General features: G+C 48.1%; 1 protein-coding gene across 1 annotated transcript in view; it reads right to left on the bottom strand.

The window, feature by feature from the left end:
- Positions 1 to 24001, bottom strand: part of LOC126106634 (1,5-anhydro-D-fructose reductase-like) — a 62503-nt gene that overhangs the window by 20783 nt on the left and 17719 nt on the right. The window contains exons 3-5 of the mRNA XM_049912989.1: positions 16469 to 16669; positions 13392 to 13648; positions 4260 to 4419 (exon numbers count right to left, since the gene is read on the bottom strand). Of these exons, the coding sequence (XP_049768946.1) occupies positions 4260 to 4419; positions 13392 to 13648; positions 16469 to 16669 (618 nt within the window). The remainder of the gene's footprint in view (positions 1 to 4259; positions 4420 to 13391; positions 13649 to 16468; positions 16670 to 24001) is intronic.

The following is a 24001-nucleotide window of genomic DNA, read 5'->3' as shown; positions in this document are numbered from 1 at the left end:
CAGTCGACAGAGCTAGCTGCCTGCGAGGTTATAACGAAACACATTAGTTAACTGGGTGAAAGGCAAAAGAAGAAAGACGCAGTACAGTTCTTACACCTGTACTTGGAAGCTATCGCAAGCATCTTGATCCAGTTGTGAAAGTCGTAGTAACTACCCAAGTAAATATAGGAGATAGCTTTGTGAGGGGAACCATGTTCCAGACTGACAAATTTGTGACGCTTCTGTTTGAAGGCACAGAAAGAAGTTTCGTTTTGAAAAGAATGGTAACGACCACTTGGTTCCATCACCTTGAAAGTGAAGGAGCTGTTTTGGATTGAGGACGAAAACGAAAAGTATGGGCCAAAATATGTATTTTGCCAGTTGAGTGTGATCGTTTCGCGCACTGATCTATGATGTCACTGATACATTTACCGTATTAACATTACAGTGAAGATGATGAAATACACTCCCTCATAAGAAGAATGAAGCTCCCAGAAGATGTGGTCGGATGTCCATGTAACTTTGCAGACGTAAATACCATTAATGGGTATAAATGACTAGTTGCAATTCTCTGTGTTGTTCGTGTTGAGTATTGTTACCAGGCTGAATATACGAGATGGTACCCAAAATATCGAAGAATTTCATTACACCGGTAAAACCAGACATTCCGTCGCTAGACGTCTGATATAAATGTCTTAGCTGCTGCAGCACGAAGTTGCGTCATCTTTGGCGCATGCAGTTGTGAATTGTATCAGTGTGTGCCAGGACGTGTTTCAGTGCTTCTGCGGATTGTAAAATGGATAACGTGAGAAAGCAAAGAATTTGCATCAAATTCCGTTTCAGGTTGAAGAAAACTGCAGCTGAAATCCTCCGTATGCTGACAGAGGCATTTGATGAGAATGTATTGAGTTAAACAAGAGCATTTGAGTGGTTCAAGCGCTTCAGGGAAGGCCGAGAATCTGTGGAAGACGGCAAACATTCTGGTCAATCGTCAACACGCACAACACCGGAAATTATCATGAAAGAGTGACGTGCTTCACGAAGACCGAAGGCAGACAATTCACGATGTTTGTAACAGACTTGGGCTGTCGTACGTTATTTTTTTTTGGTCATCAGTCTACTGACATATGTCAGCGAATTCTAGCCGATGGTCTTAACATGAGACGAATTGCAGCAAAGTTTGTACCTCGCTCTCTCAGCACCGACCAACGAAATCTCAGGATTCAGGCGTGCACTGAGCTGCGACAAAGAGGTCAAGAGTGTCCAAATTCTGAAAATGGTTGAAATGGCACTGAGCACTATGGGACTTAACATCTGAGGTCATCAGTCCCCTAGACTTAGAACTACTTAAACCTAACTAACCTAAGGACAGCACACACATCCATGCCCGCGGCAGGATTCCAACCTGCGACCGTAGCGGTCGCGCGGTTCCAGACTGTAGCGCCTAGAACCGCTCGGCTACTTCGGCCGGCCGTTCCGTACTCCTCAAAAATTTAAAATATAATTTTTCTTTAAGTATATACAGCACTGCAGTAACGTTATTTTAGATTGTTGAGGAATATGGAACATCGTTTCCGCTCATGTCTGCTACAATAGCATTTGTTCAGGGTGTCGCACATAAAACTGGAACGTTTCACTTACACCTTAGTCATCTCTAGTCGAATTGCTTGTGAAGTGGCAACACTAGCTCGAAAGTCGGCTACACTGCATTTTATCGCAAAGCTGAGTGCAGCTGTGCGTTCGTGCGTCAGTTGTGAGAAGCTCGTATTGTTGAGTTGTTACAGAAATGGGGCAGTTTGCAGCAGAACAGCGAATTGATATTGTGGAGTGTTATACAAAGACAGGCTTCGTCAAGGAATGTAAAGAAATGTTTTAAGCGAAGTATCTTGGTCCGAAACTCCCCACGACGGGCGGTATTGAAGATCTGTTTAGAATGTGCAGAGGAATAGGGACCGACAGTGACACCCCTGAAACTATAGACAGGATTCGCACGGACAACACAAGAAGTCCCTGCAAGTGGGTAAGGAGGTTATCACAGCAGGTTGGTGTATCTCGTACATCGTGTACTAAAGGATATGAAATTAAAAGCCTATCATATCAGTGTGGTGCAAGAGTTGATATTCGAGGATCAGGAACAAAGAGTTCCTTATTGTAACTGGCTGTTACTAAGGATTACTTGGGCCCCTTGCTTTATTACTTCATGTCAGATGAAGTCTGAGTTCATTTGTCAGGTTATGTAAACTCCCAAAATTGCAGATACTAGTTACATGACAACACACATACTCTGCATGAAGAGCGTCTCCACTCAGAGAAGATTGGTGTTTGGTGCGCATTACCCATCATGCATATTATTGGGCCCATATTTTTTAATTACACCTTAAATAATGGCAGATGTCTAGAGATCTTTGACTCTCTCAATGCACAATTAACAGGTGCAGAGAAGCTGTATACCGCACTCCAACAGAATGGAGCAACCACTCGCACATCCACGCAAAGTATGGCCTACATCAACGTGTTCCCTGAAAACAGACCCGTCAGCAGAGGCCTCGGGCCCTCAAGATCGCCAGACATAACATCGCGTGATTTTTATTCTAAGGGCGCATTAGAAAGCAAAGTGTATGCTAACAGTTCTCACACAAGACTGTCTCCAAACAGAATATTACTAGAGAAATTGACAACACCACGCCTGCAAAATTACAGCGTCTTGCTGGTAACATCGTTACATGACGTCAGCGATGCCTGGATGCCCATAGCCACCACTTCCAGCATTTATTATAAACATATAGCTACATGACTGTTAGATATTCTTTTTTAGTTAGTTAATCCTTATTTGAATGCGGAAGGTAATGTGCACTGGTTTTATATGGGACATCCTGTATAACTAAATAACAGACACAATTTGTGAACACCCACAGAGGGTATCACTATAGAAGTAGCATTTGAAAACCCTCCAGGGTAGCCGAGAGTGCTAACGTGCTGCTTCCTGGACTCGGGTAGGGAGGCCGGCCCCGGATCGAATCCACCCAGCGGACTAACGTCGAGGGCCGGTGTGCCGGCCAGCCTGGATGTGGTTTTTAGGCGGTTTTCCACATCCCGCTAGGTGAATACCGGGCTGGTCCCCACGTTCCGCCTCAGTTACACGACTCGCAGACATTTGCAACACATTCGCACTATTCCATGGATTACACTAGACACAGACAGTTGGGGTACACACTTTCCATCCCAGGGGGGTGGGGGTGGGGGTGGGGTATGGGGTGGCGACAGGAAGGGCATCCGGCCACCCCTTACAATTAACACCCCAAATCTGGTTAACCATGACAACAGACCCCGCAAGTCGGGATTAATGCTTGGAAAGATAGAAGAAGCATTTGAAAACGGTACACAGCCAAAAACAGTTCCTGGTGTGGTCTAAATGACAGCGACTGTATAACAGCCAAGGTGGCAGATGGAATTGTTGTTGTGTTGGCAGAAGAGGCAACACCGTGTTACTAGAGGAGACCGAAATGCACGCGTTTTAGCTCACGCAGGCTGGCGCGAGGAGGGAAGAACTATACTGACGTGAGGTCTGGAACATGACAAGGAATTAGAATTCAGAAAGCGGACGTAGCTAGTTTGGTACTTAACTTTAATCCATTAATGATGAACGTCGCTCTTGAAGGTACATGATTCAAAATATCAATATCAATAGTAGCTGAATATGGCGCCTTGCTAGGTCGTAGCAAATGACGTAGCTGAAGGCTATGCTAAACTGTCGTCTCGGCAAATGAGAGCGTAAGTAGTCAGTGAACCATCGCTAGCAATGTCGGCTGTACAACTGGGGCGAGTGCTAGGGAGTCTCTCTAGACTAGACCTGCCGTGTGGTGGCGCTCGGTCTGCAATCACTCATAGTGGCGACACACGGGTCCGACGTATACTAACGGACCGCGGCCGATTTAAAGGCTACCACCTAGCAAGTGTGGTGTCTGGCGGGGACACCACAATTGTCTTTTAATGAATCATTAAATTTGAGGTCATGCCGTGCTACACTGTGCACACAGGTTTATTTCGTTGTGGCTCATTATATCACTTATTTAACTATCAGAATGACAGTAAAAATTGGGTCTCTTTGTGGACCATACCCTTGTGCTGGGGTGTGTCCCAGCGATGACCGTGTAGGGGACCTGGGATGAATATCTGAACTGACCCAGCGTCACTTCCAGCCTCAGTACCCGTTATAACGAGCGGTCTTTTCCTACAGAATGCTGCATATAATAAAATCTGAAGCACCAGTGAGTACTTACCTTGAAGTTCTCCCTGACACGAGTTGGGCTGACACTCTTTGGGATGACTGCGACCTCCAGCTGCATGAGGAAGCGGAGCAGGACTTGAGCCGTGGTCCTGCCGTGCTTCTGCGCGATGCCCTTCACGACTGGATCTCCCAGCAGGTCGTATCTCGGCATTCTGAAATAGTAAAGATTTACTCACATGGATCTTCGCCCAGCAGTGTCATTTGTCCTGTGTGACACTCATGGAAAGCGTGGCCAAGCACCGAGTCTGTTTATGTATTTCAGTTCCGTAAAGAGGGAAATCAAATAAAAACATAACGCCTGTTGGAAAAACACATGGCAACTGACACGAAAGATAAGTGAGTTGTTAGTAGTGTGGTACTCCAGGAAAGACACAAGATGAGATCATCTACGTCAACACGCAACAGGCAACCATCTCGGCAATTACACTCCTGGAAATTGAAATAAGAACATCGTGAATGCATTGTCCCAGGAAGGGGAAACTTTATTGACACATTCCTGGGGTCAGATACATCACATGATCACACTGACAGAACCACAGGCACATAGAAACAGGCAACAGAGCATGCACAATGTCGGCACTAGTACAGTGTATATCCACCTTTCGCAGCAATGCAGGCTGCTATTCTCCCATGGAGACGATCGTAGAGATGCTGGATGTAGTCCTGTGGAACGGCTTGCCATGCCATTTCCACCTGGCGCCTCAGTTGGACCAGCATTCGTGCTGGACGTGCAGACCGCGTGAGACGACGCTTCATCCAGTCCCAAACATGCTCAATGGGGGACAGATCCGGAGATCTTGCTGGCCAGGGTAGTTGACTTACACCTTCTAGAGCACGTTGGGTGGCACGGGATACATGCGGACGTGCATTGTGCTGTTGGAACAGCAAGTTCCCTTGCCGGTCTAGGAATGGTAGAACGATGGGTTCGATGACGGTTTGGATGTACCGTGCACTATTCAGTGTGCCCTCGACGATCACCAGTGGTGTACGGCCAGTGTAGGAGATCGCTCCCCAAACCATGATGCCGGGTGTTGGCCCTGTGTGCCTCGGTCGTATGCAGTCCTGATTGTGGCGCTCACCTGCACGGCGCCAAATACGCATACGACCATAATTGGCACCAAGGCAGAAGCGACTCTCATCGCTGAAGACGACACGTCTCCATTCGTCCCTCCATTCACGCCTGTCGCGACACCACTGGAGGCGGGCTGCACGATGTTGGGGCGTGAGCGGAAGACGGCCTAACGGTGTGCGGGACCGTAGCCCAGCTTCATGGAGACGGTTGCGAATGGTCCTCGCCGATACCCCAGGAGCAACAGTGTCCCTAATTTGCTGGGAAGTGGCGGTGCGGTCCCCTACGGCACTGCGTAGGATCCTACGGTCTTGGCGTGCATCCGTGCGTCGCTGCGTTCCGGTCCCAGGTCGACGGGCACGTGCACCTTCCGCCGACCACTGGCGACAACATCGATGTACTGTGGAGACCTCACGCCCCACGTGTTGAGCAATTCGGCGGTACATCCACCCGGCCTCCCGCATGCCCACTATACGCCCTCGCTCAAAGTCCGTCAACTGCACATACGGTTCACGTCCACGCTGTCGCGGCATGCTACCAGTGTTAAAGACTGCGATGGAGCTCCGTATGCCACGGCAAACTGGCTGACACTGACGGCGGCGGTGCACAAATGCTGCGCAGCTAGCGCCATTCGACGGCCAACACCGCGGTTCCTGGTGTGTCCGCTGTGCCGTGCGTGTGATCATTGCTTGTACAGCCCTCTCGCAGTGTCCGGAGCAAGTATGGTGGGTCTGACACACCGGTGTCAATGTGTTCTTTTTTCCATTTCCAGGAGTGTATTTATCAACCTTTTCAACCAATTATGTAAAAGTGCTAGTGTATCACCTAGAAAACGTAACAAAAGGAAACAAGTGACGACAGAAGAGGGGTAAATTATTGTTCTTGCTGCTGTTACAATTGATCCGCACTTTAGTTCCCGCGCAATATAGGTTCCAAACCTATCACATATTTATCCGTCAACAGCTGCACTGAAACGATTATGAAAATCGTGTTTACTTCTGTGCACGGGCATTAAGACGGCATAGTCCACACGTATCATGTATCTTGTTTAGTGATGAAGCCACGTTTACCAATGGTCGACAGATAAACCGCCAAAATATGCACTATTGGTCTGTTGGCAATCCTCGTTGGCTTCGTGAGGGGGAACGTCAGCGTCCATGAAGTGTAAACGTGGGATAGTGAACTATCAGGTCATTGGCCCGTTTTTCACAGTCGGAACACTGAACACGCACGAGTATCGTAATCTCCTAACAAACCATCTTCCACGGATGCTTCAATACGTTCCTCTGCAGACTAGGAGGAACCTGTGGTACCAACATGACGGTCGTCCAGCCTATGTCTTCATGAATTATTTCCAGATCTTTGGACTGGACGCAGAGGACCTGTACCTTGTCCAGCCCGTTCCCCAGATATGACGCCTGTAGTCATTATTCTGCGGGGAAAACTGAAAGACGCTGTCTACAAGGACATATAAACTACACCCGATGACGTACAACGGCGTATTACTGCAGCCTGTTAGGACATCTCCGTTGAAATGCTAGTACGTGTGTAACAAGCATTCCATACCAGACTGGAAGCGCGTACTGCCACTGTCGGTGGTTATTTTGAACGTAATCTGTGATGGTCAATTGTCTCGTTACTGATCATAGTATGTGCATTTGTGTTGTTCTTTAGTATGTGGCATGGAAACGTAGTCAACAAAGGACAGACAAGGTAAGCCTGCACTCTACAGCTGCTGTAACCAGCGTTTCCAAAGTTGAGTAATATATATTATTATTGTAACACCCCAAGAAACCCGAAAACCCAAAGAATGTCATGATAATTTAAAGTAGGGAACAGTGTTATCCTGACAGGTACGACAACTTCGACAATAATATAACACCTTAAAGTTTTGATGAACACCAATTTCAATAATTAATGAGTATGTCACGATATAAAGGTAGAAAGAAAGAAAGAAAGAAAGATTATTTTTAATTAGCTATCAAACACCACAATAATAACTGCAAATCGCTAAAACGAAAGTTAAGTCCAAAGTAATATGTCGGTCAGAGATAACATTTATTGTGAAAGAGAGTTGTAAACGCGGCGAAAAAGAAATTCAGTGCGTCTACAATGTTCGATCATGGAAATGTTAGTCGGTTACTAGCTTGCTCGCTATCAAGTCGCGAGAGAGCACCGTTTGTTATCGTACTACAAACGAAACGCTACGAGATTGTTTCTGTTCCAAAAAAGTACTATTGCGTGATAGAGATGCGCGGACTTTGTTCTCAGTTATTCTGACTTGAGAACTTATTCTGATAGTGTACGACGAGTTGATGAACTCTAATTATTGGAGATATTATTGCTGGACTCAACCTTCATCAAAGTGAACCGTTACAACGAAGAATGGACATAGTATAGGAGACTAAAATACCTGATTAGCCTTGAGTAGGAAACATTAACACGACCACACGAAGATAATACAAATACGCCGATTGTAAAAGTTGTCGTAATTGTCACGATCGCCGAACTGAAAAGAATTGTAATTGATCTGATCCATCGGTATGAGTGTGGTGTGATGATTATAAACTAACTGCTAAGAAGGAACAACAGAAATTGTTCGTCAGTAATGGAAATCTCACGTGTTGGCTCCATAATTAATTGAACTGTGTGATAGTTGATGATCAAAATTAATTAACTGTGAACATTTTAATTGAAAGAGTGACTGGATGAACATTGAGCATTGAATGGAGTGTTTTGCCGAAATAATATTACGATGCATGAAAGCAAGATAGAATTATAGATTATCTCTGGATTAGCGTCGTGCCGTAGTGAACAATTCTGCCTAGCAACAACTGATACTGAACCGCAAATGAATTTTTCTTCGCTTCAGTGATGTGAAACGACGCCGGTGATGAATGATTCACTCAATACTGCAATGACTAACTAACCGGGCATTGGAATCATAAAACCATAACAGACAATTAAAAGCAGCAGTTCGCATCGCTCAGAAGACTGTGCGGACTCGCAAACGGACTTTCATACATTACGCGAGGAACAATTTTCTATAGAGATTTTCAGGTGCTGTTCCACGCCATCCGACGAGGTCAACCATCACTGCGCGTGGCGTCTCCATTCCGCCGACCGAGCTGTAGCAGCAGCGGCTCAACATCAACAGCGACAACAAAAGGGGAGACGGGGCGTCACACTATTCACTGTTCTGTTACTTTATTGTGTGTGTGTTGCCCTAGAACCTACTCATCCATACCATCAGTCCTCATTCGTCATTTTCAATGGCAGCGAGATTTTCATTAGAGCATCAGAGTGGACACACCCAGTCCACAACACTAACTGAAAAAAAAAAATCAGTGTGTGTGTGTGTGTGTGTGGGGTGGGGGGGGGTTAAGAAACATCAGTCTCCTATTGGGGTGGTATTGATAACATGGAGAGAGAATGAGGGAGAAGTAGATGGACAGCCATAGAGGAGAAACGAGAAGATGTACACAGATGTGGAAGAGGAGATGGAGAGAGACAAGAGTAGGGGGAAATGGACAGAGAAAGAAAAGAGGAGAAGATGGGCTGTAAGAGAGGGTAGGAGGAGATGGAATGAAGGGGAAGGAACAAATGTACAGAGGGGGAACGAAGAAATAGAGAGACTGTGAGGAGTAGCAGGTCGGTGGAGAGAAAGGCATGAGGCGATGTATAGAGAGTGGAGTGGAGGAAGTGAAGTGGGAGAGAGGGGATGAAGAGTCAGGCAGAGAGGCGGACAGAGTAGGCAGATAGAGAGAGGGGAAGGGGGAGGTGGGCTAATAGAGCTGGAAAAAATACATACCTGGGGAGTGTTGGGTACTCGGTAAACAAGTAAAATAATCTTCAACCTACAGTAGGACCATGTTCATTTGGCTATATGCTGTGAGTTCAAGACTGTGGCAGTACTGTAAAGAACAGTGACTGCCCGAGGCTGAACTCCAGCCTGGTTTACAGCTATAGTCTGTTATGAGCGTTCATTATGGAGACTGCTCTACTTAGAGAACCAATTAGATCGTATAATGTACGAAGGACATACTGTATTGAATTGGAGGGTAGATACATTCGTGGTACAACTTGACCAAAAAAAGTGAAGTAGAGGCATTAAAGAATCGTCAGTTTGGTAATGGAGGGATGAGACGGTGGAATAAAAGTTGTAGAGGAATATAGAGGCTTAACTACAGTGAACAGGTTCATATTGGTGTAGGTTGCAAGAGTTATGGTGAGATATGCTTTGCTCATGATGGACCAGCATGGAGAATTGTACGAAAGCAATCTTTAGACAATGGGACCTTCCGTCAGTCCGCCAGTGTGTAAGTAGGCTGTTTATGTTTTCTTTATGTAAGTAGGCTGTTTATGTTTTCTTATTGGCAACGTTACGTAGCGCTCTATATGAAAATCACTGGCTGTGCTGTGTGCAGTCTGTGGCTAGTTTGCATTGTTGTCTGCCATTGTAGTGTTGGGCAGCGGCAGCTGGATGTGAACAGCGCGTAGCGTTGCGCAGTTGGAGGTGAGCCGCCAGCAGTGGTGGATGTGGGGAGAGAAATGGCGGAGTTTTGAAATTTGTAAAAATGGATGTCGTGACCTGCTGTATATATTATGACTTTTGATGACTATTAAGGTAAATACATTGTTTGTTCTCTATCAAAATCTTTCATTTGCTAACTATGCCTACTAGTAGTTAGTGCCTTAAGTAGTTTGAATCTTTTATTTAGCTGGCAGTAGTGGCGCTCGCTGTATTGCAGTAGTTCGAGTAACGAAGATTTTTGTGAGGTAAGTGATTTGTGAAAGGTGTAGGCTAATATTAGTCAGGGCCACTCTTTTCTAGGGATTTTTGAAAGTCAGATTGCGTTGCGCTAAAAATATTGTGTGTCAGTTTAAGCACAGTCGTGTATAATTGTTCTAAGGGGACGTTTCAAGTGTACACGCCAAGAATGGTCATCCGGGATAGTGAAGAACTGCGATTCATCGGTTAACGCAGTGCGACGTCATTCATCAGCAGTTCATGCATCCCTGTTACGGTAACACTCCGAATGTAGTCGTTTGCGTAGTGGTGTTAACAGTAGTCTACGCATGCAGCGATAATTCTCTAGTTCAGCTGCTTCTAGTCTCCACCTAATTGTTTTGGATGACGCAGAATGTTGTAGGAAATCGATTACTTTTTCTCCGATTACAGGCGGAGATTTGAAGGAGTTACGATGAACTTGGTGCACTACATGACGATTCTCCCTTGTGGTGGTTAGATATGTTCGACCGGAACCTTGACGACGAGTATACATGTCCTCACTTTCGCGTGCAGTCAATCATCGGGCCAGTGTCACATACGAATGCCCCACAAATCAGGATATTACAGGATTCGAGGAAAGGCCGCTGGACCTGATGGGATACCAGTTCGATTTTACACAGAGTACGCGAAGGAACTTGCCCCCCCTTCTTGCAGCGGTGTACCGTAGGTCTCTAGAAGAGCGTAGCGTTCCAAAGTATTGGAAAAGGACACAGGTCATCCCCGTTTTCAAGAAGGGATGTCGAACAGATGTGCAGAACTATAGACCTATATCTCTAACGTCGATCAGTTGTAGAATTTTGGAACACGTATTATGTTCGAGTATAATGACTTTTCTGGAGACTAGAAATCTACTCTGTAGGAATTAGCACGGGTTTCGAAAAAGACGATCGTGTGAAACTCAGCTCGCGCTATTCGTCCACGAGACTCAGAAGGCCATAGACACGGGTTAACAAGTAGATGCCGTGTTTCTTGACTTCCGCAAGGCGTTCGATACGATTCCCCACAGTCGCTTAATGAACAAAGTATGAGCATATGGAATATCAGACCAATTGTGTAATTGGATTGAAGAGTTCCTAGATAACAGAATGCAGCATGTAATTCTCAATGGAGAGAAGTCTTCCGAAGTAAGAGTGATTTCAGGTGTGCCGCAGGGGAGTGTCGTAGGACCGTTGCTATTCAAATATACATAAATGACCTTGTGGATGACATCGGAAGTTCATTGAGGCTTTTTGCGGATGATACTGTGGTATATCGAGAGGTTGTAACAATGGAAAATTGTACCGACATGCAGGAGGATCTGCAGTGAATTGACGGATGGTGCAGGGAATGGCAATTGAATCTCAATGTAGACAAGTGTAATGTGCTGCGAATACACAGAAAGATAGATCCCTTATCATTTAGCTACAATATAGCAGGTCAGCAGCTGGAAGCAGTTAATTCCATAAATTATCTGGGAGTACGCATTAGGAGTGATTTAAAATGGAATGATCATATTAAGTTGATCGTCGGTAAAGCAGATGCCAGACTGAGATTCATTGGAAGAACCCTAAGGAAATGCAAACAGAAAACAAAGGAAGTAGGTTACAGTACGATTGTTCGCTCACTGCTTGAATACTGCTCAGCAGTGTGGGATCCGTACCAAATAGGGTTAATAGAAGAGATAGAGAAGATCCAACGGAGAGCAGCGCGCTTCGTTACAGGATCATTTAGTAATCGCGAAAGCGTTACGGAGATGATAGATAAACTCCAGTGGAAGACTCTGCAGGAGAGACGCTCAGTAGCTCGGTACGGGCTTTTCTTGAAGTTTAGAGAGCATACCTTCACCGAGGAGTCAAGCAGTATATTGCTCCCTCCTACGTATATCTCACGAAGAGACCATGAGGATAAAATCAGAGAGATTAGAGCCCACTCAGAGGCATACCGACAATCCTTCTTTCCACGAACAATACGAGACTGGAATAGAAGGGAGAACCTATAGAGGTACTCAAGGTACCCTCCGCCACACACTGTCAGGTAGCTTGCGGAGTATGGATGTAGATGTAGATGTAGACTGAAGGCCAGAGCCACCACCACCATCACAACCACAACAACACCATATACCCCTCGCATCCGTGAGGTCGCTAATATGCATTTGTGCGGTGACGCTCGACCTTTGGGTAAGCCAGTACCCTGGTGGTTGGAAAAATTTTCACTGCCAGTGTTTGGCCAGTGTGGTGTCACAAGGCTTAGTCCTGTCCCACCCCTCATTAAATCGACCAAGACTTATACGAATAACTGTAAGAACAGTTATTATTATTATGTTCTTTAAGTTTGTTTTTGGGTTTTCAGAAATACTGTGGGAAGAAAGTTTATTTATGTTGCAGATAACGTGGAAGACGTTGCCCAACGATCACCACGATAGTTCGACGTAGCGGCAAGTGGGCGAGGAATAAAACGAATGCTGCAAACCACCGCGAGCCATGGAAGAGCCTGGGCCGCGAGGGCGTCGAGCTTCCTAGGTCTTTGTTGGACAACGTCAAAGGAAGAGATATTCTGCTTCCTCTTTGTAAACAGATCGATCGAGTCTTGAAAGGTTCATGTAAAACGTATAGGCGGGTGACACATTACGTGGGACCCGATGCCTGTAATAATTCCACAGTTATTAAAAAGTTCATCATTTATATAGATAAAAAGTAGTAAAGATATAGGAAAGGAAGAGTTGCGGCGTCAGAACGAAAAGTGATACATCGCTCAGCAACGAAGAAGGACGTAAACAGCGGGCGTTACGTGGTGAAAACAAATCAACTGATAAAATAGTAAGTCTGTAATTACGCATAAAGCCACGTAACACTGCACCAGCAACGAGAGTAGAGGTGGGGGCGTAAAGTTCCTGATCGCCCTACTTTGCCCCAGTGTCGTGACTGAAACACCAAACGTCTCTGCAGTGTCTCATGAAGTGAGGGCAAGTGACACTGTTGATGCTGATCCATCCATCGGATGGACACTTCAAGCTTGGCGGCCCCCTTATTGCTATTCACGAGAAGTAGGCTATGTGCTGGTGCCAGGTTTCACCGTCTCCCTTATCTCATCAGTTTCATCATCATCATCATCATCATCATCATCATCATACAACACAAACATTACACTCCACACATGTACAATACATACATGTAGTGACACAAGAACTTGTAATGGAGCATGTTGGAAATAAACAAACACTGTAGGCCTAGTAGTTGCATGATGATTACAATGTTACAGATACCAGGAGATCAGGGTGTACGTACTTGCTGACATCGCCGCCCTGCTTCTCGACGAACGAGTAGATGTGAGGCGTGCCCAGTGGACCCCAGGCGCAGACGGTGATGTCCAGCGCGCGGCAGAAGGCCCTGAGCTCGCGCTGCTGGAAGTAGGCGTGCATCTCCACCTGCAGGTTGGTCGGCTTGATGCGCGCGGACTCCCACACGCGCTTGATCTGGCGCGCGTTGAAGTTGGACAGTCCAATGGAGCGCGTGCGACCCGCGTCCACCTGGGCCTCCATTGCCTGCACAAGGCGAGCACAGCGCTCCGTATCCACTCAGCTCTACTTCCAAATCTACGCTCCCGTACAGAGACTCATCCGCAAGCAACTTCCAAATACAGTGTTACGAGGGGGTACCCAGAAGAACAATACACAAGGAAAGTGTTCCTCTGAGGGCCATTGTTAGCGCAGTCAGTTGGCCCACCTACAGACTTGCTAAACATCTGGCACGATTATTAGCACCAAAATTGGGACATTACGAACACCATGTTGTCAACTCGTAGAAATTTGTTGAGACACTCAAGAGGATGAAGATAGGCCCAAACGATCTAATGGTTTGCCTGGACGTTGTGTCACTTTTTATGACGGTGCCAATACAGGATACGCTCGATCTTTTGGCGCAACATTTTCCATCTGGAATCATTAAGTTGTACCGTCACGTCCTAACGACAACGTACTTGTCGTACTGCGATGAGTATTATGAGATGGCGGACGGCACAACCATGGGATCACCACTGTCCCCAGCAGCTGCAAATTTCTTCATGGAGCACTTCGAGGAGCAGGCTCTGCAAACTACGACATTACGGGCGTCTTTCTTTCCACGATATGTTGATGACACCTTCCTGATATGTCCTTATGGTGAAGATACACTACAGTAGTTCGTCTGTCACATGAATGGTGTCCATCCCAACATTAAATTTACTGTCGAGATGGAGAAGCACGGCAAGCTATCATTCTTGGATGTTTTGGTTGAGCGGAAGGCAGGAGGCCAGCTTGGTCATTCAGTGTACCGGAAACCAACACACACTGATCGGTACTTGACCGCCAATAGGTTCCACCACCCTGTACACAAGAAAGCTGTCCTGAACACGTTGGTTCATAGAGCCAAGATTATATCTGACGACGACCACCTACAGTCTGAATTGTAAAACTTAAAACGTGTCTTCGGGGAAAATGGGTACAATGAAAGAGACATCCCTAACGCTTTCAAGGGCCGCCGACGAAAAACACCTGGTGAATCAGTAGAAGAGGCCAAACGGACTGTATTCCTGCCATACTGTGGAACAATTGTCCCTAAGTTAGGACGTCTGCTGCAGAAACATGGGCTATGACCAGAGTTCCGGCCCGGCCCCAAGACACAAGATATGTTGCGCCCTGTTAAAGACGACATTGCTCTTCGAGTGTCCGGTGTGTACGCTGTACCCTGTGAATGTGGCAGCATGTACATTGGACAGACAATTCGCACGGTTGCGGAGCGCTGTACCGAGCACAAGCGCCATATAAAACAAAGGGAGCTTGACAAGTCGGCCATAGCGGAGCATTCCCTGGAAAACGGACATAAAATGCAGTTCGAAAATACAAAAGTGTTGGCTCATGCGTCTACATATTGGGACTTCGTTATAAAGGAAGCGGCCGAGATTCGTTTAAACAACAACAGTTTCAACAGAGACCAGGGGTACACACTCAGCAGGGCATGGCGGCGGGCGTTGGACATCGAAAGAAAGCAGAGACAGATGCGCGACGCTGGAGCGGCAGTTTCAAACGTGGCGCCTGCCCCTGGCGCCACCTGACGTCACCGGTGCTGCCACGGGCAACAGCTCCGCTAGCTGCCCGGGTCGACTTACGCGCGCGCGCCACATTGGATCGATCTGATTGGCTGCTGATGATGTCATAATGCCTATATAAGCGAGAAACCATAGCAGTTCTGGTCCATCCCCGCCCCCTGCCACGTCTTCACCGTTCTGTCCCCCCTACCCTCCATTTCTACACCCTACATCTACTTTCCCAAGGTGGCTTCCATCAACTCCCCCTCCCGGATGATTCCCTCTCTCCCTCAACTTATCTCTCCTATCTGATCCTCAATCCCTCTCCTTTCCTCTGTCCTTTCCCTGGGCTCCCTCTTCCCCCCCTTCCGTCCTGTTTTCTCCCCACTAAACCTCTCCCTACCTCCCTTCTCCCCCCCCCCCCCCCCGAGTCCTTTTGTATTCCCCTCCTCTGTCTACCCCACTCCCTGTCGCGTCTGCCCAGCGCCCCCCACCCCTCTTATGGGTCCTCATCCTCCATCAGCTCCTTTCCCAGCTCCCCCCCTCTCCTTTCCCCCCTTTTTTATTTTCCCATCATCTGTCCAGTTTCCTCCCACCTGCTCTCGGCTGTGGTATGTCACATTTGCCAACTTTTTAGTGCAGTGTTCCAGTGACTATTCAGTGTTGTTCGTCTTTCTCGTGTTGCGAACAGAAACCATGCTGTCGCTAGGTGTGAATTTTATGTCTTTTGCGAACAGAAACCAGACTGTCGCCATGTTCTTTTTAATTGTCTGTCTATTGTTTTACCTGTCTGCTTCGTATGTATTTTATTAGCATCATCATCCCTCTGTTCTTTGTTTTAAGTTCCACGATTTCTTTTCGCCATGTTACTCTTTAAGTCTCCGATTTTATCGCCTGTTTTTATTATTTATCCTCTTCATCTTTCTAACAAAGTCTGTAGGCTGAAGAGCGGAATACTAAGCTGCTGCCAGCCCGCCCCCTTCGGGGGGAATTGAAATTCAATAAAGGAAGAAAAAAAAAAAGCAGTCCCGGCAGTCAGTGAACTCCTGACGACGATGGCGGAGATGGCCATCGAAAGCTCGAGGGTTTTATTCGAACTGACGCGGCTGGGAAACCGAGAACGTTTTATTCATGTATGCCGTCGCGAAAGACTCCGAGGACACATACCCGGAAGAAATCGAACAAATTTTTTGGTGGGCAGAGCTTTTGATGTTTTCCATCATGTTTTCCTTCCTTCAATATGTGAATGAGTTAGGGAAACCGGTACACGAGGACACGTTACCTGCAGTGAGTACAGTACCTTCCAAATGGCGACGTGGTCGGTGTCCATGTCGAGCATCACCTTGCCGTCTGGGCCCCTGGGGTAGCGCCCCTGCTCCACGTCCTGCATCCCCACGGGGTTGTGCACCAGGTACAAGTCGACGTAGTCCAGCTGCAGGGCGGACAGGGACAGCTTGATGTACTTCTCCACCGCTGACGCCCTGTTGCCCATCATTGGCAGCTGGAAATAAAGCGTCCTCCGGTCAGTGCACTCTCTGCATCGTTAGACGGGAATCGTGACAACATCAGCACTTGAAAGATATTTATTCCGGTACGCTTGTAAGATGGTCATGTCATTTTGATTGTTACACTACTGGCCATTAAAATTGATACACCAGGAAGATAACGTGCTACAGACGCTACATTTAACCGACAGGAATAAGATGCTGTGATATGCAAATCAAACTTTTCAGAGCATTCACACAAGGTTGGCGCCGGTGGCGACACCTACAACGTGCTGACATGAGGAAAGTATCCAACCGATTTCTCATACTCAAACAACAGTTGACCGGCGTTGCCTGGTGAAACGTTGTTGTGATGCCTCGTGTAAGGAGGAGAAATGCGTACCATCACGTTTCCGACTTTTTATAAAGGTCGGATTGTAGCCTATTGCGATAGCGGTTTATCGTATCACGACATTGCTGCTCGCGTTGGTCGAGATCCAATGACTGTCAGCAGAATATGGAATCGGTGGGATCAGGAGGGTAATACGGAACGCCGTGCTGGATCCCAACGGCCTCGTATCACTAGCAGTCGAGATGACACTCGTCTTATCCGCACGGCTGTAACGGATCGGGCAGCCACGTCTAGATCCCTGAGTCAACAGATGGGGACGTTTGCAAGACAACAACCATCTGCACGAACAGGTCGACGACGTTTGCAGCAGCATGGGCTATCAGCTCGGAGACCACGGCTGCGGTTACCCTTGACGCTGCATCACAGACAGGAGCGCCTGCGATGATGTACTCAACGACGAACCTGGGTGCACGAATGGCAAAACGTCATTTATTCGGACGAATCCAGGTTCTGTTTACAGCATCATGATGGTCGCATCCGTGTTTGGCGACATCGCAGTAAACGCACATTGGAAGCGTGTATTCGTCATCGCCGTACTGGCGTATCACCCGGCGTAATGGTATGGGGTGCCACTAGATACACGTCTCGGTCACCTCTTGTTCGCATTGACGGCACTTTGAACAGTGTGCGTTACATTTCAGATGTGTTACGACCCGTGGTTCTACCCTTCATTCCATCCCTGCGAAACCCTATATTTCAGCATGATAATGCACGACCGCATGTTGCAGGTCCTGTACGGGCCTTTCTGGATACAGAAAATGTTCGACTGCTGCCCTGGCCAGCACATTCTCCAGATCTCTCACCAACTGAAAACGTCTGGTCAATGGTGGCCGAGCAACTGGCTCGTGACAATACGCCAGTCACTGCTCTTGATGAACTGTGGTATCGTGTTGAAGCTGCATGGGCAGCTTAACCTGTACACGCCATCCAAGCTCTGTTTGACTTAATGCCCTGGCGTATCAAGGCCGTTATTACGACCAGAGGTGGTTGTTCAGGGTACTGATTTCTTAGGATCTATGCACCCAAACTGCGTGAAAATGTAATCACATGTCAGTTCTAGTATTATATATTTGTCCAATGAATACTCGTTTATCATCTGCATTTCTTCTTGGTGTAACAATTTTAATGGCCAGTAGTGTATGTGTTACTGATGTGCACGTTAGAGAGAGGGGAAGTTATGTTACTGTTAAGCAATCTTTGATCTTGTCGTGACAGTCTTCGCCTCTGCGCAGTCTGATACATTCTTAAAAGGGAAACTCCCCACCGCACACCCCCTCCCGCCGCTCATAATTAAGGGTAGGAGAGCCCAGTGGACAGCCTGTCAAAAACTTAACACAGATCATACACGAAAACAGGAAGAAGCTGTACTGGACTGTGAAAAAAAAAACAAGCAAAATAGAAACAGTGAAGGGTCCAAGGAGATGGACTGCAATATAAAGCAGCCAGAAGCAGATGTGGCGCCGTGCTTGTTATGATATAGGGCTACCAAGCAGGCGACCTGTGCTTACATCACCTTTGAGCCAACTTTTTTTTTTTTTTTTGCTTTATTCAAATTTGCGTCTGTGTCGTGGTGTAACGTCCGTTTGCAACAGCGAGGTGTAAGGTAGGGCCATACACTCCTAGAAATGGAAAAAAGAACACATTGACACCGGTGTGTCAGACCCACCATACTTGCTCCTGACACTGCGAGAGGGCTGTACAAGCAATGATCACACGCACGGCACAGCGGACACACCAGGAACCGCGGTGTTGGCCGTCGAATGGCGCTAGCTGCGCAGCATTTGTGCACCGCCGCCGTCAGTGTCAGCCAGTTTGCCGTGGCATACGGAGCTCCATCGCAGTCTTTAACACTGGTAGCATGCCGCGACAGCGTGGACGTGAACCGTATGTGCAGCTGACGGACTTTGAGCGAGGGCGTATAGTGGGCATGCGGGAGGCCGGGTGGACGTACCGCCGAATTGCTCAACACGTGGGGCGTGAGGTCTCCACAGTACATCGATGTTGTCGCCAGTGGTCGGCGGAAGGTGCACGTGCCCGTCGACCTGGGACCGGACCGCAGCGACGCACGGATGCACGCCAAGACCGTAGGATCCTACGCAGTGCCGTAGGGGACCGCACGGCCACTTCCCAGCAAATTAGGGACACTGTTGCTCCTGGGGTATCGGCGAGGACTATTCGCAACCGTCTCCATGAAGCTGGGCTACGGTCCCGCACACCGTTAGGCCGTCTTCCGCTCACGCCCCAACATCGTGCAGCCCGCCTCCAGTGGTGTCGCGACAGGCGTGAATGGAGGGACGAATGGAGACGTGTCGTCTTCAGCGATGAGAGTCGCTTCTGCCTTGGTGCCAGTGATGGTCGTATGCGTGTTTGGCGCCGTGCAGGTGAGCGCCACAATCAGGACTGCATACGACCGAGGCACACAGGGCCAACACCCGGCATCATGGTGTGGGGAGCGATCTCCTACACTGGCCGTAAACCACTGGTGATCGTCGAGGGGACACTGAATAGTGCACGGTACATCCAAACCGTCATCGAACCCATCGTTCTACCATTCCTAGACCGGCAAGGGAACTTGCTGTTCCAACAGGACAATGCACGTCCGCATGTATCCCGTGCCACCCAACGTACTCTAGAAGGTGTAAGTCAACTACCCTGGCCAGCAAGATCTCCGGATCTGTCCCCCATTGAGCATGTTTGGGACTGGATGAAGCGTCGTCTCACGCGGTCTGCACGTCCAGCACGAACGCTGGTCCAACTGAGGCGCCAGGTGGAAATGGCATGGCAAGCCGTTCCACAGGACTACATCCAGCATCTCTACGATAGTCTCCATGGGAGAATAGCAGCCTGCATTGCTGCGAAAGGTGGATATACACTGTACTAGTGCCGACATTGTGCATGCTCTGTTGCCTGTGTCTATGTGCCTGTGGTTCTGTCAGTGTGATCATGTGATGTATCTGACCCCAGGAATGTGTCAATAAAGTTTTTCCTGGGACAATGAATTCACGGTGTTCTTATTTCAATTTCCAGGAGTGTATAATGACAATTGATTCTGCACAGCCGGCCGAAGTGGCCGTGCGGTTAAAGGCGCTGCAGTCTGGAACCGCAAGGCCGCTACGGTCGCAGGTTCGTTTCCTGCCTCGGGCATGGATGTTTGTGATGTCCTTAGGTTAGTTAGGTTTAACTAGTTCTAAGTTCTAGGGGACTAATGACCTCAGCAGTTGAGTCCCATAGTGCTCAGAGCCATTGATTCTGCACACCTAGTAGCCGAAAGAAAGTGGAACCGCAAACGTTTGATGGCTAGGCGACAAGTCAACCAAATCTTCCACCGGAAAACACGTCTGGTGTGTCATACACGGCATTAGTTACAGTACGGGTACGTGCGCCGTATGATGCAAATCTCTTATCGTCGCACCTAATTTGTGTGCCAGGTAACTGAGTGAGATATTCCTCCTTGCCCGATGTAGGTGCTCGTATGAATGTGAATGTGATCACTCCCAAGGAAATGATGAAAACATAACAGCTTGTCACATAAGCTGCAAAAAATGAACGCGACACTTTCATAATCACACAATTTCTTTGTGCTCTGTCAAAACATACTAGGGTCACACCAAAAGAAATGCACACTATTTTTGTAAAAATAAAGTTTTCATTCTGCATGTGTGAAGGTTTTACAGTGTGTAGATACATCCTTCCCGCTTGTTTTCAAACTTAGTTCAACCTGTTCCTGTGAATGGCGGCGTCACAGCATGTCTTCAAGATGGCTGCTACACTTGACGTTCGTCAGAAGCAAAGTGCTGTCATAGAATTCCTGTGTTGTGAACCTGAGCAGTGGGAAACATCCACAAGAGGTTGAAAGAGGTGTACGGAAATGCTGCTGTCGATCGCAGTACAGTTAGTCGGTGGGCAAGCAGGTTACGTGATGAAAGCGGGCACGGCAATATTGAGGACTGTCCTCGCAGCGGCAGGCCTCGTACTGCACACACTCCAGACAATGTGCAGAGAGTAAACGAATTGGTGACTGCCGACAGACGCATCACAGTGAACGAATTGTCAGGCTACGTTGGGATAGGGGAAGCAAGTGTTTGCAGAATACTGAAAGTGTTGGAGTTAAAAAAAAAGGTATGTGCCAGGTGGGTTCCCAGGCTGTTGACAGTGGCTCACAAAGAAACAAAAATGGTTCAAATGGCTCTGAGCACTATGGGACTCAACTGCTGTGGTCATAAGTCCCCTAGAACTTAGAACTACTTAAACCTAACTAACCTAAGGACAGCACACAACACCCAGCCATCACGAGGCAGAGAAAATCCCTGACCCCGCCGGGAATCGAACCCGGGAACCCGGGGCCGGCCGAAGTGGCCGCGCGGTTCTGGCGCTGCAGTCTGGAACCGCGAGACCGCTGCGGTCGCAGGTTCGAATCCTGCCTCGGGCATGGATGTGTGTGATGTCCTTAGGTTAGTTAGGTTTAACTAGTTCTAAGTTCTAGGGGACTAATGACCTCAGCAGTTGAGTCCCATAGTGCTCAGAGCCATTTTTGAACCGGGAACCCGGGCGTGGGAAGCGAGAACGCTACCGCACGACCACGAGATGCGGGCACACGACAGCGTGGACGTGAACCGTATGTGCAGTTGACGGACTTTGAGCGAGGGCGTATAGTGGGCATGCGGGAGGCCGGGTGGACGTACCGCCGAATTGCTCAACACGTGGGGCGTGAGGTCTCCACAGTACATCGATGTTGTCGCCAGTGGACGGCGGAAGGTGCACGTGCACGTCGACCTGGGACCGGACCGCAGCGACGCACGGATGCACGCCAAGACCGTAGGATCCTACGCAGTGCCGTAGGGGACCGCACCGCCACTTCCCACCAAATTAGGGACACTGTTGCTCCTGGGGTATCGGCGAGGACCATTCGCAACCGTCTCCATGAAGCTGGGCTACGGTCCCGCACACCGTTAGGCCGTCTTCCGCTCACGCCCCAACATCGTGCAGCCCGCCTCCAGTGGTGTCGCGACAGGCGTGAATGGAGGGACGAATGGAGACGTGTCGTCTTCAGCGATGAGAGTCGCTTCTGCCTTGGTGCCAATGATGGTCGTATGCGTGTTTGGCGCCGTGCAGGTGAGCGCCACAATCAGGACGGCATACGACCGAGGCACACAGGGCCAACACCCGGCATCATGGTGTGGGGAGCGATCTCCTACACTGGCCGTACACCACTGGTGATCGTCGAGGGGACACTGAATAGTGCACGGTACATCCAAACCGTCATCGAACCCATCGTTCTACCATTCCTAGACCGGCAAGGGAACTTGCTGTTCCAACAGGACAATGCACGTCCGCATGTATCCCGTGCCACCCAACGTGCTCTAGAAGGTGTAAGTCAACTACCCTGGCCAGCAAGATCTCCGGATCTGTCCCCCATTGAGCATGTTTGGGACTGGATGAAGCGTCGTCTCACGCGGTCTGCACGTCCAGCACGAACGCTGGTCCAACTGAGGCGCCAGGTGGAAATGGCATGGCAAGCCGTTCCACAGGACTACATCCAGCATGTCTACGATCGTCTCCATGGGAGAATAGCAGCCTGCATTGCTGCGAAAGGTGGATATACACTGTACTAGCGCCGACATTGTGCATGCTCTGTTGCCTGTGTCTATGTGGCTGTGGTTCTGTCAGTGTGATCATGTGATGTATCTGACCCCAGGAATGTGTCAATAAAGTTTCCCCTTCCTGGGACAATGAATTCACGGTGTTCTTATTTCAATTTCCAGGAGTGTACTTAAACCTACTAATCTAAGGATATCACACTCATCCATGCCCGAGGCAGGATTCGAACCTGCGACCGTAGCAGTCGCGTGATTCCGGACTGAAGCGCCTAGATCCGCTCGGCCACCGCGGCCGGCAGTTTCACCAATGCACTGCCCTTTTATACCCTGTGTATGCGATACTACCGCCACATTTATATGGGCATATCGCTATACCTTGACTTTTGTCACCTCTGTGTCTGTACATATTATGCCTGGAACTGCTCCAGATGTTCTTGAGTTACTTCTGTGTCAGCACTTTTTCACCTCTGACCTCACCCCCATGAGGGCTACGTGGTCCGTATCCCCACGATGCCTCTTGGCACAAGTTAGGCGATATTGGTCCCAGGTTTGGTTGAAACAGGTGCAGTGGCTTAGGAGGAGATGTGAAACGTACATACGAGGCATGTTTTTTTAAAGTAAGTACCGTTTTGAAACAAAAAAAAGATGTGCTAAGTTATCTCAATAATTTTATTTTTACATGAAAGCCTGTACCTTAATCTACTTTTCTACATAATTTCCGTCAATATTGAGTCACTTGTCATAACGTTGTACCAGTTTTTGAATACCCTCCTCATAGAAGTCTGCCGCCTGACTTGTTAACCACTGCATCACCACTGTTTTGACTTCGTCATCGTCTTGAAGACGCTGACCGCCCAGGTGTTTCTTCAAGTGCAGGTACAGATGGTAGTCACTGGGCGCAAGGTCAGGGCTGTACGGAGGATGATCTAGAGTTTCCCATCGAAAAGATGTGATGAGATGTTTGGTCTGATTCGCCACATGTGGACGGGCATTGTCTTGCAGCAAAACGATGCCCTTGCTCAACTTGCCACGTCTTTTGTTCTGAATTGAACGGCGCAGATCGTGCAATGTCTTACAGTAAGCTGCTGCATTGGTTATATCAATACGAGGCAGAAATTCCACAAGCAATACTCCTTTTGTGTCCCAAAAAACTGCGCACATGATTTTCCGGGCAGAAATTGTTTGCTTCACTTTTCTGGGTGAATTTGAATGCCGCCTTTCCAAGGACTGTTGCTTTGATTCTGGTGTGAGGTAGGCCACTCACGTTTCATCGCCTGTAACAATTTGGCTTAAGAAATCATCACCGTCATTGTGGTACTGCTCAAGGAAAGTCAATGCAC

This window comes from Schistocerca cancellata, chromosome 10, assembly GCF_023864275.1.
Source record: "Schistocerca cancellata isolate TAMUIC-IGC-003103 chromosome 10, iqSchCanc2.1, whole genome shotgun sequence".
Classification (NCBI taxonomy): domain Eukaryota; kingdom Metazoa; phylum Arthropoda; class Insecta; order Orthoptera; family Acrididae; genus Schistocerca; species Schistocerca cancellata.
The sequence above is the reverse complement of the archived record's forward strand: the minus strand, read 5'-3'. Positions and strand labels throughout refer to the sequence as shown.